This window comes from Accipiter gentilis, chromosome 1 (genome assembly GCF_929443795.1).
Source record: "Accipiter gentilis chromosome 1, bAccGen1.1, whole genome shotgun sequence".
NCBI classification, from domain to species: Eukaryota; Metazoa; Chordata; class Aves; order Accipitriformes; family Accipitridae; genus Astur; species Astur gentilis.
In genome coordinates, this window is record NC_064880.1 from 36870003 (window position 1) to 36884601 (window position 14599).

Below are 14599 nucleotides of genomic sequence, written 5' to 3' on the forward strand. Positions count from 1 at the left end.
GAGGAGCAACTGGAGGTGCTGTGTGTAGTGTTTTGATGCAGCTGAAGCTCCCTGTGGGGGTGAGCAGAAATGGAACTGTTACATTAAGGTGCTGCCAGGTGGGATCTGATACCCCAAGCAGAGACTATTACTAATGGTTGCTTTTCCCAGAGCAGTGTCTCTGTCTTGGTATGAGTGTTCAGCCCACAGTTTCAGGGCAAGTTTTCTGACTGCTGAATCCGTAGTGACAAAACCTCTATTTGATGTCAGGGTGATCTTCATTTCTTTAAAGACATGTATTTGTCATTCAGTGACCTGATGCCTGTTTTCTCTGGATACTGAGTATGGCAGCTCTTTGCAACAGTCTGTACAACATCCAAACTTTCCACATACCCAAAGTTGGTGTCTGTGCCTTCAGTTTCTGTCAGCTAGAAAACAGCAGTGACTGGGTCCTGCAGCATCCCGCTGCTCCAGTTTCACCTGGAGAGATGAGATAAAGTTTCTCTCCCTGCTCAAACCCAGCTATGCCATCTTCATAGCCTTAGGAAAGCGGGAAGTTCAGTTTCCATACTTTGTAGTGGTCTGAACACCACCTCGCAGCACACTGTTAGATGTTTCCTTGGAATCACTGTACGATTAGACTTTTCTCCTGTCACTTCCAGAAGCAGTTGAACTGCTGAAGGCCTGCAGTGGCTGATATTTTTATCTAGCCTTCTATAGACTTGATTGACAAGATCTATACTGTCTTGAGGCAGATGTCACAATGGATTCCACTTTCTCCCCTCTTCCTAAATGGGCATATGGCTGCTGCTCTCCGTTCCTTTGGAGCGATCTCAGACTGCAAGTGAGAGTGAGCTCAGTGGAAGTCCTGCCAGCACCTAGCACTTTGTCTGGGAGAAGGAGTCCGAGAGCTGAGCCGGTAAAGACCAGTAAGGGTTTTCTGTCTTCATCTTGCCATTTAAGGAGCTTGTTTAAGTTCTGTCTTCATCTTCTATAGCTGCATTTTTCACAAAGGGCAGGGGTCAAAATTGGACTTATTGGACCAGCTCACCGATGTCTCTTCTACGTAAGCTGATCCCCTGAGAAAGCCCATCGCTGGAGCTTGCTTTTTCCATCTCAGTCGAGCTACACCTTTGCTCTGCCATGCATGTCTGGCTATGTGTTGAGGGGCCTAACAAAGTGTGGACTGCCAGAACCAAAGGTTTCAGCTGTGTTCCTGTCCATAGCTTTTCTTAAGCTCTTCCCAGTTTTTACTGCAGAAGTGACTACTCATTTGCTTCTGCTCCTTGCCACATCTCAAGGTCTGTGCCTTCAGCTCAGCGTTAGCCTCTTGGTCCCGTTAAAGCTCCCTGCTCTTCTGCATTCCTCCAGCCACTGACAGGGAAGCTCACGTGGGAGTGCTGCCACAACCTGTCTCCTGCCTCTTCATGAAACACTTGCTTTGTTTTCCCTTAGGGTTTTGTCCTGGTTGTTACCAGATTAACCCCTGTGTGGTTAATTCACGATTGTGAACACTTTGCTCCTTGCACTAGGCGTAGCGATAGGATTAACTGGTCTCATTGCATCAGCTGGGTGTGTGCAAGGGCTTCCCCGACATGCTCCTCCGCTCCAGAACTGCAGGCAGCCCTGACGGATGGCTGTGCAGGAACAAGGGTTGCGTGGGAGAGCCAGGGTTTGCGGAAAGGTGTGACATCTGTTGAACCAGCCGCAGATGTCTTCTGCTTGTCATAACCCTGAACGTGCAGTCCTCCAGCTGTGCTCTTGGGCACTCTTGATTTCCCCCTTCTTTCCCTTCTTGTTTTCTGGGTGCACTTGGCTCCAGTGCTCAGCTGCTAGCATGGAGCAAGATTGGTCTGAATCTCAGCATTTCCCTGCCTGCATCTGCCTGGAGCAGGCTCTTCTCGAGGTGTGTGTAGCTGGAGGAATGCCTAGGCCTGTGGCAGCCGTAGGGCTCTGGAGACAGGCTGCAGGCAGCCATGGGCTCAGGCTTTAGGCTGGCCATTGCCATGAGCCTGAAGCTACCACCACTTTTCCACAGGCACATACCAGCCCTGCCTGACTTTGCTGTTCAACTCATCAACGAAAATGATGCCTCAGTCACGGGTTTGGCTATTTCAGTGCATCCTACTCTGTGTCTCTGCCCTCTAAATCAGTACTGCCTTGAGCACACATAGCCTGTGGGTTAGCTGTCAGCCCCCTTGCACGATGTCTAACTAACAAAGCCTTGTTTCTAATCAGACTGGGTGAATGGAGGGACTGGTTGTTTACTTCTAGCAGAACATCCCTGCTGGCCTCATCCCCAGGGGACTGGCAATGTAGCAGCAAAGGGCACATGTTCCCTGTGGCTCGCGGACCTGCCTGGCCAGCTTCATCTCCCCTGCGGGTGCCAGCACTCCTTACCCACCTTACAGAGCAATGGCCTGGGGCAGGGTAAACCCCTTCCCTGAGGGCTGCCCTCCGGCTTGCCTGGCAGGCAAAGAGCACCGGCCCCCGGGCTGGGCTTGAGTGCTATGCATGGTACTGGGGTGCTGGCAGAAGTCAGCACCCACAAACTGGGAAGGAGACCCGAGCAGGAGGGAGGTGAGCAGGGGCTGGGCTGTGCCGTGCCATGTACCCCCCTACTGTACTTCATAATCAAGCAGTGGGGAAAGGGAAGAGGACTTTATTTTGAAGCCATCCCAGCCTGTTTAACAGGGGACGGTTATTGCCCTTTGTGCTCCTGCAACAGAGCATGCCTCTGCCTGTTATCAGAAGGTTATTGAGCTAGTTGTGGAGCTGTCCTGTATCAGGACAAACAGTCCCTAATAGAGCCGTCTGCTCCCTGTCCCAGTGCCAGATGAGTTGTTTAATCTGGGAAGAGTCTGTTTGCTGCCGAGGAGGCACGCTGCCCACCTGCAGCACTGCCCGCAGCGCTGCCTGCCTGTGGCCCAGCTCTGGGAGGGTGGAGCTGGCTTCCTCTCCCCTTCCTCTCCCCTTCCTCACCCCTTCCTCACCCCATCACGAGCGCCAGCCAGGCAGGATCCACACCAATCCACAGCAAACACACCTGGGGTGCCCAGCCCAGCCATCTGCCGTGCTGCCGCCTTCCCTGGAAGCAGAGGCAGTCATAGCAGGACCCAGCCTGCCCTGCCCTATTGATCACAGCAGAACTCAGACTGCTGTCAAGAGCCGTGCTGGGCCCCATGCTCACCCTGGCACCCTGTGTCTGGCAGCCGAGGCAGGGTCTGGCAGTGGAGTCCCGGAGGGTGCCTCCGTTGTGACGCTGTGGCTGAGCAGCAAGGAAGGACTGCTTGTGGGAGGTCTTGCCACGTTCCTCCTGAGCTGTAGCGCTTGTCCCTAAAGTGCAGGTTCTCCTTATCCCTGCACTTATGCTCCCCCTCAGCCACTATCTCCTCAATTACTGGCTCCCCTCACTCTTGTTGGGCCATGCAGCTGCCCTGCCATGCTCCACATGCCTGCCCCAGCTCTGGGCTCTGCCCCACAGACTTAGCGGTTTGTGGCTGATCCTGGTTTTTGCGGTTAGTGACGGTGCCCCTGTTTCCTCTGCAAAGCTCATCTCCGAGCCGGACCCCACAAGGCTGCTTGTCTTGCACATCCTTCCTGCCCACGATGGGTGCGGGCTCTGTCAGCCTCAGCTGATGTGGGGAGGGATGAGGGTGGGCAACACCCTTCACCCTCTGCCTTCCTTTTCCAGCTGATGTGGGTTTGCCCTCTGCCCCAGGCTGAAAGGGTGATGCCTCTGCAGACACTTGAGTGTTGCCTCTGCAGGCACTTGAGTGTTGCAAGCTCAAGATGAGGGTAGAGCCCAGGAACACACAGGGCACCGTCACGCGGGGACGACGGGAGGGCTCTGACACCAATGGCTGGATGCTGGCAAGCACAGTAATGCCTGTCCACAGGGGTGTCTGACACCAGCCTCTGGGCCTGGCCTCCCGAGGCAAGCTCTGCCTCGCAGCCCAGGCATGGGCTGAGCTGTGCAAAAATGCTGCAGCAGCTGTACCTGGCCCCAGCCCAACAAGCGGCTTCGTTCTGGGTGCAATGGCCTCAGTTTGCAGTGCCTCAGCAGGTCACGCTCCCCAGTTTAATGTGAGGCTGGTGCTATGGGGGCTTGTTCTTAACATGCCGAGCACCAGAGTTGAAGGGTCACATAGGTCCCTTACCCCTGGCAAACTGATCAGCTGCCTGGGGGTGAAGCCAGACTGGAGGGAAGACTTGGGAGCTCTTGAAAACTAGTGGTGACTATGGGGAAAGAAAACCCCAAGCCACTTTAACTGCCTGGCAAGAGCAGGAGGTTCAACATAGGCTGCATGCAGCTTGCCCTCCCCAGCCTGCCAGGATGCGGCCCTCGTGCCAGCAGTCCCCTGCTCTGCACACCCCACTCCCACCTCTCCATGCCAGGCTGCAGCTCCTGGCCCCCTCCCCAGCCCCAAACGCTTCCCTGCATCCTTCCAAAAGCTTGACTTTCTGTGCTCGGCTTGCTGTCTCCCTCCCTCCACCTCCACCTGTGGCTCCTGGCCTGGGATGGAGACTGTGCCTGGGGGTTGCTCCTAGAGCATCTGTTGCTGGATCTGCAACAGGCATTTGCCCTTCCAGAAATGTTAATGCCACAGTCGGGGAGGGGGGGTGTTCAGTGAAAAGTGTTTCTTCATGGCCAGGTCAAATTCCCTTCCTTCTGCTGCAGCCTTCCCTCCATACAGCTGAAGCTGTCACTTGGGAAGGACCCATCCACGAGCAGGGGGAAGGAAGGATTGAGCAAAAGAGCCCGAAGTGGGGCCCTTTCCCCCTTCCTCCTGTGCACACACCTGTGCCCATGTCGGGGCGCAGCTGCCGCTCCAGGAGGGCTCCAGTCACCCTCCCATGGGAGAGCAGCGAGCCCGTGCCCGGGCTGTGCGGGCACTGGGACAGCACCATGGTGGCCCTTGCTGACTTAGGGAAGTGGCAGGGCTGCTGTTACTCGGTGAGCCCAGAATAACCAAAAACCCACACCAGAAGTAGCAGCCCTGCCTCCCACCCTGCTCCTTGCCCCAGCCACCTGGCCTCGGCCCTCCTGCAGCCGGCCCCCGGCACTGCCCACGGGAGGTGGGTGGAAGTGCTGCACCCACTAGGGCTTCCTCATGGAAGCCCTTCCACAGAAGGCAGCACGTGTTTCAGTGGGGAGAAGCAACGTTTCTTGAGCTTACCACACACCAGCTTCCCCCCAACTATTCGGGTTGCACAAGGCAGCCCAGCATCCCTCCCCATCCCCACACAAGGGTGCAAGGATGGGGTGCTCTGCCGGGGATGTCATCGGTGTGGTTGGCCCAATGTGGGGACTCAGCCCTGACAACCACCCCCAGAGCCAATTTCAGCAGTGCAGAAAGTGAGTGGCCGGCATGCTTTGGTGGAGGGACAGCTCATGGCTCCAGGGGGGTGACTCAAAGCCACTGCTGCCATTGCTCTGGCCTTGGGAGAGCGGTGCTGGTGCCTGGGACGAGCAGTGGTGACTCTAAGGGCACATCTGGAGGTGCTGCGTACTCAGCCCTGGCCCTGCTGCAGGGACCTGGCCCGGGGCGCGAGAAGCAGCACAGGCTTCAAAAGATTTGAAGCACATTCCTACCGCGCAGGCACCTTTTGCTCCACATGCCCACCGTGTCTGGGGCCACCAGGGCTCTCCTTTCTTCCATCCTCTCTCTTCACTGGGAAAGGAGGAATTTGGCGTTAGGAGGGGCAGGGGGTTACTGTGCAGGAGACTCGGGGCTGGAGCGCTGGCTCCTTCCTCTGCCCCCGTGGCCAGGCTCCCCGGTGCTCCTTCGGAAGGCGTTGCTCACCCCCGACCACCCCGCGGCCCGAGCCCGGGCCCCCGAGGCTGCAGCTGCAGCGGCGCTTTGGAGCGTTTCCCTGCAACGAGCCGGCAGCCTCAGCTCCGCACCTGGGCGGCAGCGGCAGCCCAGGAGCCAACGAGCTCCCGGGTTGGGGCAAAGGGCGGAGGGGGAGAGCCGGCCCACCGGGGGCTGGATAGGGCTGCCGGGGCTGGGAGCAGCCTCCGGGCGACGGGTGGGTTTCGGCGCCTGCCTGGAAAGCGGGGTTTGCCGCGGCTGATGTCGCCGACAGACGCGATTCTCGGCCGAGTTTCGGCCGGGGCCGGCCCCAGCCCGCAGCCCTGCGCGGCCTCCCGAGCCGCGGGCGAGGAGGGGGCCGGGGGCGGGGGCGGCGGCGGCGGCGGCGGCAGCGCCCCGTCCGGCGGCTGAGTCACCCGGCGGCCGCGGGACCGGCCGGGCCGGGGCGGAGCGGGGCGGGGAGGGGCGGCAGCTCCGCGCCAAGCGGCGCCGCCGCCGGTCGGTGCGGGGCGGTCGGTGCGCACCGGCGGGCGGGCGCGGGGCGGGGCGGCCCCGGGCCCCTTTGTTCGGCGGGAGGCGGCGGCGCGCCGCCCCGCCGCTTTGTCCGCCGCTGCCGGCGGGAGCCGCTCGTCCCGGCGCGCCGTGAGTGGGGCCGGGGAGCGGGGGGCTGCGGGGACGCGCGGGTCGGGGGGGCTGGGGGAGGCAAGCGGGGCGGGCGGCGGTACCCCGGGAGGGCTGGGGGCGGCCCCAGGCGTGGGCTGCGGTCAGGGAGGCTGGGGGGCCGCAGGCGGGGGGGGGGGGGGGGTCGGGGGCTGGGGATTTCGGGCAGGCTGGGCTCAGCGGGGCTGGAGGTCCCCGGTGGGCTGGCGTCGGTGGGGCTGGGGACCCCGGGAGGGCTGGGGTTGGGGGGCAGGGTCCGAGCGGGCAGGGGTCAGCGGGCCCTAGCGTGGGCTGGCCGGGGTCAGTGGGACAGGGGTCCCCGGGCGGGCAGGGGCTGGCGAGCCTCGGGGTGGGCTGCCCGGGGCTGTGGCGCGGGGGGGCCTGATGTGGCTTGGGGACATGGGGTCCCTGGGCAGGGCAAGGCTGGGGCAGGGGGGGCTCCAGGCAGGGGGACCTGGGGTCGGTAGGGCTGGGGGTGTACGCGTCGGGCCTGGCCAAGGCACGTGGTGCTGGTGCTGGTGGCGTGGCCGGGAGGCGGTGGGTGGCTTGGCCCCTTCGGCAGAGAGCTGGGCTTGGGCTACCTGCCCCGGGGGTGCCCTGCCCGGACCGGGGGCGAGGGGGTGGGGAGCTCTGTTCTGCCCCAGCTGTGACCACTGCGGCTCCTGACCCACGCTGCGGTCATTCCCTGTGTCACCTCTCCTTGGCCACCACGGCAGTGCCCACGTGCGTGCTTTCGCTTTCCTTAGGCTTGCCAGCTCCCGGGGCTGCCCTCCTGCCTGGTCCCCTTTACCTTGTCCCCTGCCCCAGCCCCTCACCTTGGGGCCAGGGCGGTGTGCCACTGCCAGGCAAGAGCTAAAGGCAGACACAAAGCATCCTCCTTCCAGTGGGGTGGTGGGGGAGAGGGCCTTGCACGGGGGAGACAGGGCGGCAGCGAGACCTCGCAAGGTGCTCGACCACAGGAGGATGGTGGCCCCGATGGGCTGGGTTTGGGTCCCTGGTGCCAGCCCGTGCCACCTCCCGCAGCTCAGCAGGCTCTGCCGAGCACCAGGCCGTCAGGGAGCGTGTCGCTCGCGTGGGTGCTTGTGCTGGAGGGGCTTTTCTGTTTAGGCGAGGTTGCTCGGGAGGCAGGCTGAGCTAAGACAAAAAGATCCTCTTACTCTGGACAATGGTGGCGTGAGTGCAGCAGGAGCCGTCGTCCACAGGGATGTGCCCTGGCCGGAGGCAGTGGGACAGGGTTGGCTGGAGGACAGGCGAGGCGTGGGGGAGGCTGGGGGCTTTGTGGGGACACATCCCCTCTGCTCTCCCCAGGCAATCCTGCCACCTGCTGCCCTTGCATCAGCTCATATGCAAGCTGCTGAAACCGGGGGTGGCGGTGGGGTGTCTCCTCTTACGTCTTCTCCTTTGGCCGGGAGCTGCGGCACGGTCCTCGTAATTTCCTCCCCGATCTCCGGTGTCAGCTGCTTTGCTGGGACTTTGTGCAATTCCTTGGCCGCCCCATGCTGCCCCTCGCCACCGCTCTTCTGCCTCCCGCTCCGTTCCCTCCGCCAGCCCTTGCCATCGGTCTGTGGGGTGCTCTGAGTGCTGGCCACTGCAGGCTTCAGAGACTCGTAAGGTTTGGGGATGGGGGTCAGGCAGGAGAGAGGGCACAGCACAGAGGTTTGGTGGGGGCAAACATCTCAGCTGGCCCTCGAGGGAGAGCTCTGCGGGGTGCGGAGGACCTGGCTCGGGGGATGCTGCTCGGGGAAGACCCCCTCGGCCGGGTCTCGGGGCTTGAGGCTGGCAGCTGAAGAGGGCCAGAGGGTCTGCCGCATGTTGCCTTCCTCCAGGGGCCTGTGGACCCCCGTGGGAGGGTATGAGTGCTGGCGCAGGGTGCGGCGCTGGTTGGGGACCTGCCCCGGGCCAGGTGGCAAACAGGCGCCATGGCACCTTGGGTGGAGGAGGCGGTTCTGTCCCCTGCCTGTCCCCTCGCAATCCCCAGCTGGCGCTGCCCCGTGCTGCCGTGTTTACCCTGCCTGTACTGACTCTTCTCCTAGAAGTGTCCTGCAGGGGCTGGGGACGTCCCAGCCTTTCCCCTGCTCCCCGGGTCCTCCCCAACCACCTGGCTGGTGGCGGGGTGGAGCAGGATGCGTCTGGGGAGGCGGTGCTAGGCAAGGGACGTGGTTTTGGGGAGATGGGTGCCCACGCATAGCTGTGTTTGTGGACCTGTGGGTAAGGGAAGGGACGTCGGTGCTGGGAGAGGGAGAGGGGCAGAGCTGGCGTGGCGGCTGGTGGTTTGAGGGGGCCCAGTGAGGTGCACGCGGGTTTGCTCAGTGCCTGTTTGCCTGCCTCTTCGCTGCAGGGTTTGAGCCAGCTGCCTGGCCAGGATGAGCTGGAGTTTCCTAACGCGGCTCCTGGAGGAGATCAACAACCACTCGACCTTCGTGGGCAAGATCTGGCTGACCGTCCTCATTGTCTTCCGCATCGTGCTGACGGCCGTGGGGGGCGAGTCCATCTACTATGACGAGCAGAGCAAGTTTGTCTGCAACACGCAGCAGCCCGGCTGCGAGAACGTCTGCTACGACGCCTTTGCCCCGCTCTCCCATGTCCGCTTCTGGATCTTCCAGATCATTATGGTGGCCACACCGTCGGTGCTTTACCTGGGCTTCGCCATGCACCGCATCGCCCGCATGCCTGAGTCCTCACGGCGCCAGGCACCGGCAGCCCGGCGGGCACGCATGCCGGTGGTGCGCCGAGGAGCCGGGCGGGACTACGAGGAGGCGGAGGATGATAACGAAGAAGACCCCATGATCTTTGAGGAGATCGAGGTGGAGAAGGAGAAGAGCCCAGAGGGCGGCGAGAAGCATGACGGCCGGCGCCGCATCAAGCAGGACGGGCTGATGCGCGCCTACGTCCTGCACTTGCTGTGCCGCTCGCTGCTGGAGACGGCTTTCCTCTTCGGGCAGTACCTGCTGTACCGCTTCGAGGTGAGCCCCTCCTACGTCTGTAGCCGCAGCCCCTGCCCGCACACCGTCGACTGCTTTGTCTCCCGCCCCACGGAGAAGACTATCTTCCTCCTCGTCATGTACGCCGTCAGCGGGCTCTGCCTCTTCCTCAACCTCTGCGAGCTCGTGCACCTCGGCGTGGGGCGCATCCGGGATGCCCTGAGCCAGCCCGACAGCCCTCCGCTCCCGGCTGGCGGCAGCCCCACGCCGCAGTACCCCAAGAAAGCCCCCGGCGCACCCCCCACCTACCACTCACTGAAGAAGGAGCCGCCGCGAGCCCCGCTGCCTGACGGCAGGCTGGACTACCGGGAGAGCCTGGCCCAGGCGGCGGGACGCTTCGCCCTGGCCGGGGCTCCCCCGGCGCACGAGCTGGACCGGCTGCGTGAGCACCTGCGTCTGGCCCAGGAGCACCTGGAGGTGGCCTTCCACCTCCAGCCGCCCCCGCGGCCCCCCAGCCCTGCCCGCAGCAGCAGCCCCGAGGCCAACGGCATCGCCGCCGAGCAGAACCGCCTCAACCTCGCCCACGAGAAGGGGACCGCCGCCTGCGACAGGACCACGGGTGAGCCGGGGAGGGGGATGGATCTGGCCGACTGGGGTGGGGACATGGGGGGCTGCCCCTGGGCTCCCCTGGGGAGGGGATGTCGTTTCCCCGGGGCGGGTGCTAACCTGCTGCTCGCTCCCCACAGGGCTGTGAGTGCCACCAGGGACGACGGCGGTGTCTGCCGGAGCGGCTGCCGCCGCCACCGCGGGACGAGCAGCCTGCCAGGAGCGCGGGGTGGAGGGTGCCGCGCGCCTTCCTGGCGGGGCTGGCCGGGCAGCCCTGTCCCGGTGGGCAGCAGCAGGGTTGGGGGCCTTGGGGGACATTCCTACTTCATTTTCAAAAAGGGAATATCTTATTTTTGTACGTTTTTATAAACTCGTCAGCGTGTGCACCCTGGCATTTTTATATTCCGCTCCCAATCTCTACTCTGGGCCTGCACCCCCCCAACGTCTCCCATTTCACCCCCTTGTCCTCCTCCTGCACCCATTTCCTGCAGCATCTTCTCCTCACACCTACCTGTGCCCTCCCGTGCCCACTGCCACCCGCCGCTGCACCAGCCGGCGCTGTGCATGTGCAGACCATGCTGGGGATGCCGGTATTGCCCCCGTGGCGTGGGGGCTTAGGGATGCCGAGCGTGGGGGTCTGGCTGGCTGGGCCAAACCGTGGGGCAGGGCACTGGACTGGCACTGCGCCTGAAGCGGAGGGGATGGAAGGCGTCCTGGTGGCACTGCTGCCAGAAGGTGCCGGTGTGGCCGGGGCGGCTGTGCTGCGTGGTGTCCTGGCATGGAATTGTGAGCTGCAGGGCTGGTCTGCTCAGAAATGTCTGTGCAGAGGGCAGGGGCTGTCCTTCCCGCCACCTCCGCCCCGTTCCCGGCCGGCCGTCCTTGGACCAAAGCCCATCCCCTCCCACTCAGGCCGTGGGGCTGGGACCCCCTGCGCGGGGCTGGACCCTGGTCCCATGGTGGGGGGACGCAGTGCCCTGAGTCAGGCTTGGCCGGGAACCAGTGGGGCATTTCTCATCATCTCAGCCTGGGTCACACGGGGATTTTTGTAGCGTTGTTTTTTACTCAGAAATGATTGTCACTGTTTTTTCTTCCTTCTTTTTTTTTTTTATATCTATATTAGTAAAGGCTGGAGACGTTTTGTACTGAACTGCTGCATCCGGTCCTTCGGGAGGAAGGGGTGGGAAGGGAATCCTGCGCAGGCAGTGCCGCCCGCCTGCCCTGGGACCTCCCCGCTCCCCCGGGGTGACTCAGTCGTTCCTGCCGTGCGGAGGCGGCTGCGGCCGGGGCAGCCCCCCATCGGCCTGGCGGAGCGGGATTGCTCCGGCCGCGCTCCTGTGTGGTCCTGTCCCTGGCGAGGGCCCTGGTGAGGGGCTTCCCTGTGCCTCCCTGTCCTGCTGCAGCAGGGAGCAGAAGGGATGCTGTCCTGCCCTGCACTCCCCTGCCCCGCACTCCCCTGCCCCGGGGCTGGATCAAACCCAGCCACATCGTGCCAATTTTGGCCAGCATACCCCAGTTCCCTCTGGAAGCCCGGGTCAGAGCTGGACACCTCTTGCAGCGCTTGCCCATCCCCTCCCTCCTCCAGCCAAAACCCCTGGGGAGCTTGCATCCCACCGCACAACCATGTGCCACTTCTGTGGCTGCTTCTGGAGCTGCCTCTGCCTCTGAAGCTGGTGTTTCCAGGCTGTTTTAGTAAAACGAACAGCTTTATTTCACTCATTCTGTTAAGCTTTCCAACAGGCTGTGCTGCTGGGAGAGGGCTCGCTTGCAGTGCCACGTGTGCCATCAGCCTTGCCACCATTGCGAGGTCCTGGCACAGACTTGCCCTGGCACATCCCGATCCCTCCTGCGGCAGCCTGGCCCTGCCTGAGAGCACAGGGAGGCTGTTGCACTCTGCAGCAGGAGTGGGACCCCAGTCTTGGGGGGGGGGGGGAGGGCAGGAATCGCTAGGAAGAAGCGGGTGGGGAGAAACGGGGGCTGAGCTGGTTGCAGGCAGCAGGCTGGCTTTGGCAGCCTCTGCAGAAGGCTGTGCCTGTCCCTGCCCCACCATGCCCCAGCTTGCTCCAGACTGGGACCGGCCCCAGGGCAGGTCTGGCAGCGTGACCGTGCTCAGGGCAGCCCGAAACTCCAGCTTGTGCAGGAGAGGGTGGCACTGCCCCACCCCCCCCACTCCCCCCCCCCCCCCCCCGGGTCCCTCTGGTCCCTGTGGCGTGGGGCCAGGGGTCCTCTGGGCGACCGACTCCTCCTGGGCAGGGTCACGGTCTGGGGCCGGGCTGCAGGATGCCCTAGACGCATGTGCAGTCCTGGGCCAGGATGTTGGGCACCGTCTCGTACTTGAAGGAGTACCCGCCGTCGGAGGTGGTGCGGACACGCAGGGAGCGCATGGTGCCCGGCAGGGCGGCGCAGCAGAGCTGCACGCCCAGGCGGTGGCTCAGCCCGTGGCCCTCGGCGCAGCTCCCGTGGCAGTAGTGGAAAACGAAGCTGCTGGGATGCACGATCCACTTGTCCCAGCCCAGCTCCTCAAAGGAGATGTTGAGGGAAGCCCGGCGGCAGTTGGTATGGGCGGCCAGGTCCTCAGATGGGCGCTGCAGCAGGCTCAGGGCAGCCGGGGACCAGGGCACGGCAGAGCGACGAGCCCTCTCGCTGCCCTTGGCCCGGGTGGTGGCCACCAAGAAGGGCATCTTGTCCCCCTCGGCCAGGCAGGGGCAGCCAGGGCAGCGCACCAGGAGCACGAAGAGCGGCTGCGAGAGCTGGGGCAGCAGCCCCGGGGCGAAGTGAAACACCGTCCAGTGCTCGGGTGTCCGCACTGCCATGGCCGTCACCGGCACGCGGCCCTGCGGCGACAGGGTCAGCACGTCAGGGGCCGAGTGGTTGGGGGCGGCTGAGGGGCCGGTGTAAAACCAGAGCTGGGCGGAGGTCACCGTGCGGGTCAGGGTGTGCGCCGAGGGCTGGAAGAGGTAGGTGAATATCCCTTCTTCTTCCAGCAGCTGGTCCGGCTGCGTGGGCTCACAAGGCACATCTGCAGCGGGGGGGGGGGAAGATGCTCAGGGTGCGTGCCTAAACCCTGGGAGGGTCCCTGGTGCTGCGTGGGAGGTGGGATGTTGCAGAGGGTCACTGGGGTGCTGGCAGGGGGCCTGGCTGCCGGCACAGGCTGCGGCAGGGTGCAGGGGAGCTGATGTCTAACGCTACGCAGCAGCCGCTGCACTGCACCCTGCAGCTGAGCCCTGCTGTGCCCTAGGCTGGTCCATTAGTGCTGTCCCCGTTCCCCAGCGTCCTGCCCCATCTCCCAGCGTCCTGCCCCACAGCTGGTCATCCTGCCCTGTCCCACAGCATCCTGTCCTGTCCCTTAGTATCCCATCCCATTTCCCAGCATCCTGCCCCATTCCCTAGCATCCCACCCTATCCCACCCTGCCTGCTCCTCAGCCCTTGCCATCTGTCCGCATCCTGCCTGACCTAGCCATTCCCCAGCCTCTCGGCACGCTCTTGTGCTGCCTGCTCTTCTCCCTGCCTGTGTCCTGGGCTGCTCCGTCTGTCCCCAGCTGCCATACCTTTCACCTCCTGGGTCTCCACCAAACCTCACCCATGCCCGTGCCCCAGCCTGGCGTACCCTCTTTCTCTTCTCCTGCAGACCACCGCAGCAGCCCTTCTGTCCTGCTGCAGCCGTGTTGCCCTGAGCCCCCACCCTGCTTCACCCCTCTGCCCTCTCCATCCCACCAGGTTGTTCTCACCTGTGGAAGGGAAGAGGATCACCTGGGACGTATCCTCCAGCTCCTCCGGCTCAACTTCAGTGTTTTCAAGGATGTCTCTCCGGTGCACTCTCTTTGCTTCCTTCTGGGGCTCCTCCTGGAGAACTGGGGGGCTCAGATGCTCCAGCACACGAGCCCGCACCTTGGCCAGGATGAGCTGCCGGTCGACACCAGCCCCGGTGCAGCTGGCCAGGGCGGCGGTGGGCAGTATTGCAGGCAGCAGGTGCAGGAGGAGCAGCATGACCGTGGGGTGTGCGGTGGTCTGGCAGCTCAGGGGGCTCTGCCACGGGCTCCTGCCTGCCTGCCCAGCCCGTCTGCCCGCTGCGCTCCCCCCAGGACAGGGTGGCATTGAGACCTATCTGACACTGACGCAAACGTCTGCTCGCCGTGAATATTATCTCTGGGCAGCGAAAGCGCTGAGACGTCTGGAATGCAAGGACTGCAAGGACAGTGTGGTCTGGGGGGGGACGGCGCCTGGGCAAGGGGGTGTGTGGGGGATGCTGCTGGGGGCGGCTAGTGCGTGGGGCTGGGGAGGCTGGGCTGCTGGCCAGGTGCTCCCAGCAGGGTTTTCCTGCGCTGGCAGGGACAGAGGGGGAACCCAGGGCGAGCTTTGCTGGTGCTGGGTGCCCCCCATGGTGGAGAAGCTGCAGATTTGGGGCTTCTGGTGGGACAGTGGGAGGTGGCAGCAACTGTGCACAGGAGGGACATCTGGGCAGGGACCTGATGGGGTCCAGAGCCCTGTGAGGCCCCAGCACGGGGGGGGGGCACGTTGAGGGTGGCACACTGGGCACCCTCTTGCCAGGGGTGGCTGGGACACCTCAGGGTGAAAGGGCAGTGGGGATGTGAGGACTGGGCCCCAAGGAGGGCAGGCTG

The 14599-nt window shown here is 63.5% G+C and overlaps 3 protein-coding genes across 4 annotated transcripts; 1 reads left to right on the forward strand and 2 right to left on the reverse strand.

Annotated features, from left to right (window-relative positions):
* The first annotated feature begins 875 nt into the window (after positions 1-875).
* On the forward strand, positions 876-10368 carry LOC126043435 (gap junction gamma-1 protein-like). Of its 2 annotated transcripts, none has more exons than XM_049811857.1 (3): positions 876-908; positions 8794-9995; positions 10123-10368. In XM_049811857.1, exons 2-3 carry the CDS (start codon positions 8819-8821, stop codon positions 10128-10130), a joined length of 1185 nt encoding a protein of 394 aa, XP_049667814.1. In that variant the 5' UTR covers positions 876-908; positions 8794-8818; the 3' UTR covers positions 10131-10368. The 2 variants fall into 2 exon arrangements, with proteins under 2 accessions (XP_049667814.1, XP_049667804.1); XM_049811847.1 differs by lacking the exon at positions 876-908 and adding an exon at positions 6340-6437.
* LOC126044282 (WAS/WASL-interacting protein family member 2-like) lies at positions 5876-8266 on the reverse strand. Its single transcript, XM_049813680.1, has 4 exons — positions 8174-8266; positions 7847-8059; positions 7613-7694; positions 5876-6462 (listed from the first exon to the last, which is right to left on the reverse strand). The coding sequence occupies exons 1-4, from the start codon at positions 8264-8266 to the stop codon at positions 5876-5878; spliced, it is 975 nt and encodes a 324-aa protein (XP_049669637.1).
* A 1871-nt stretch (positions 10369-12239) lies between the features above and the next one.
* On the reverse strand, positions 12240-14075 carry INHA (inhibin subunit alpha). Its single transcript, XM_049805442.1, has 2 exons — positions 13709-14075; positions 12240-12998 (listed from the first exon to the last, which is right to left on the reverse strand). The coding sequence occupies exons 1-2, from the start codon at positions 14073-14075 to the stop codon at positions 12265-12267; spliced, it is 1101 nt and encodes a 366-aa protein (XP_049661399.1). The 3' UTR covers positions 12240-12264.
* Between the last annotated feature and the right edge of the window lie 524 nt (positions 14076-14599).

What these genes read in the sequence shown, in the direction of transcription:
- LOC126044282 (XM_049813680.1), bottom strand. Translation starts at nt 8,266, where the DNA reads ATGCGGCAGACCCTCTGGCCCTCTTCAGCTGCCAGCCTCAAGCCCCGA. An exon ending in AGCAGCATCCCCCGAGCCAG is followed by an intron (nt 8,060 to 8,173) that starts GTCCTCCGCACC and finishes AAACCTTACGAG; the next exon opens with TCTCTGAAGCCTGCAGTGGC. An exon ending in TCCCGGCCAAAGGAGAAGAC is followed by an intron (nt 7,695 to 7,846) that starts GTAAGAGGAGAC and finishes CCTGTCCTCCAG; the next exon opens with CCAACCCTGTCCCACTGCCT.
- LOC126043435 (XM_049811857.1), top strand. Translation starts at nt 8,819, where the DNA reads ATGAGCTGGAGTTTCCTAACGCGGCTCCTGGAGGAGATCAACAACCAC.
- INHA (XM_049805442.1), bottom strand. Translation starts at nt 14,075, where the DNA reads ATGCCACCCTGTCCTGGGGGGAGCGCAGCGGGCAGACGGGCTGGGCAG. An exon ending in GATCCTCTTCCCTTCCACAG is followed by an intron (nt 12,999 to 13,708) that starts GTGAGAACAACC and finishes CCCCCGCTGCAG; the next exon opens with ATGTGCCTTGTGAGCCCACG.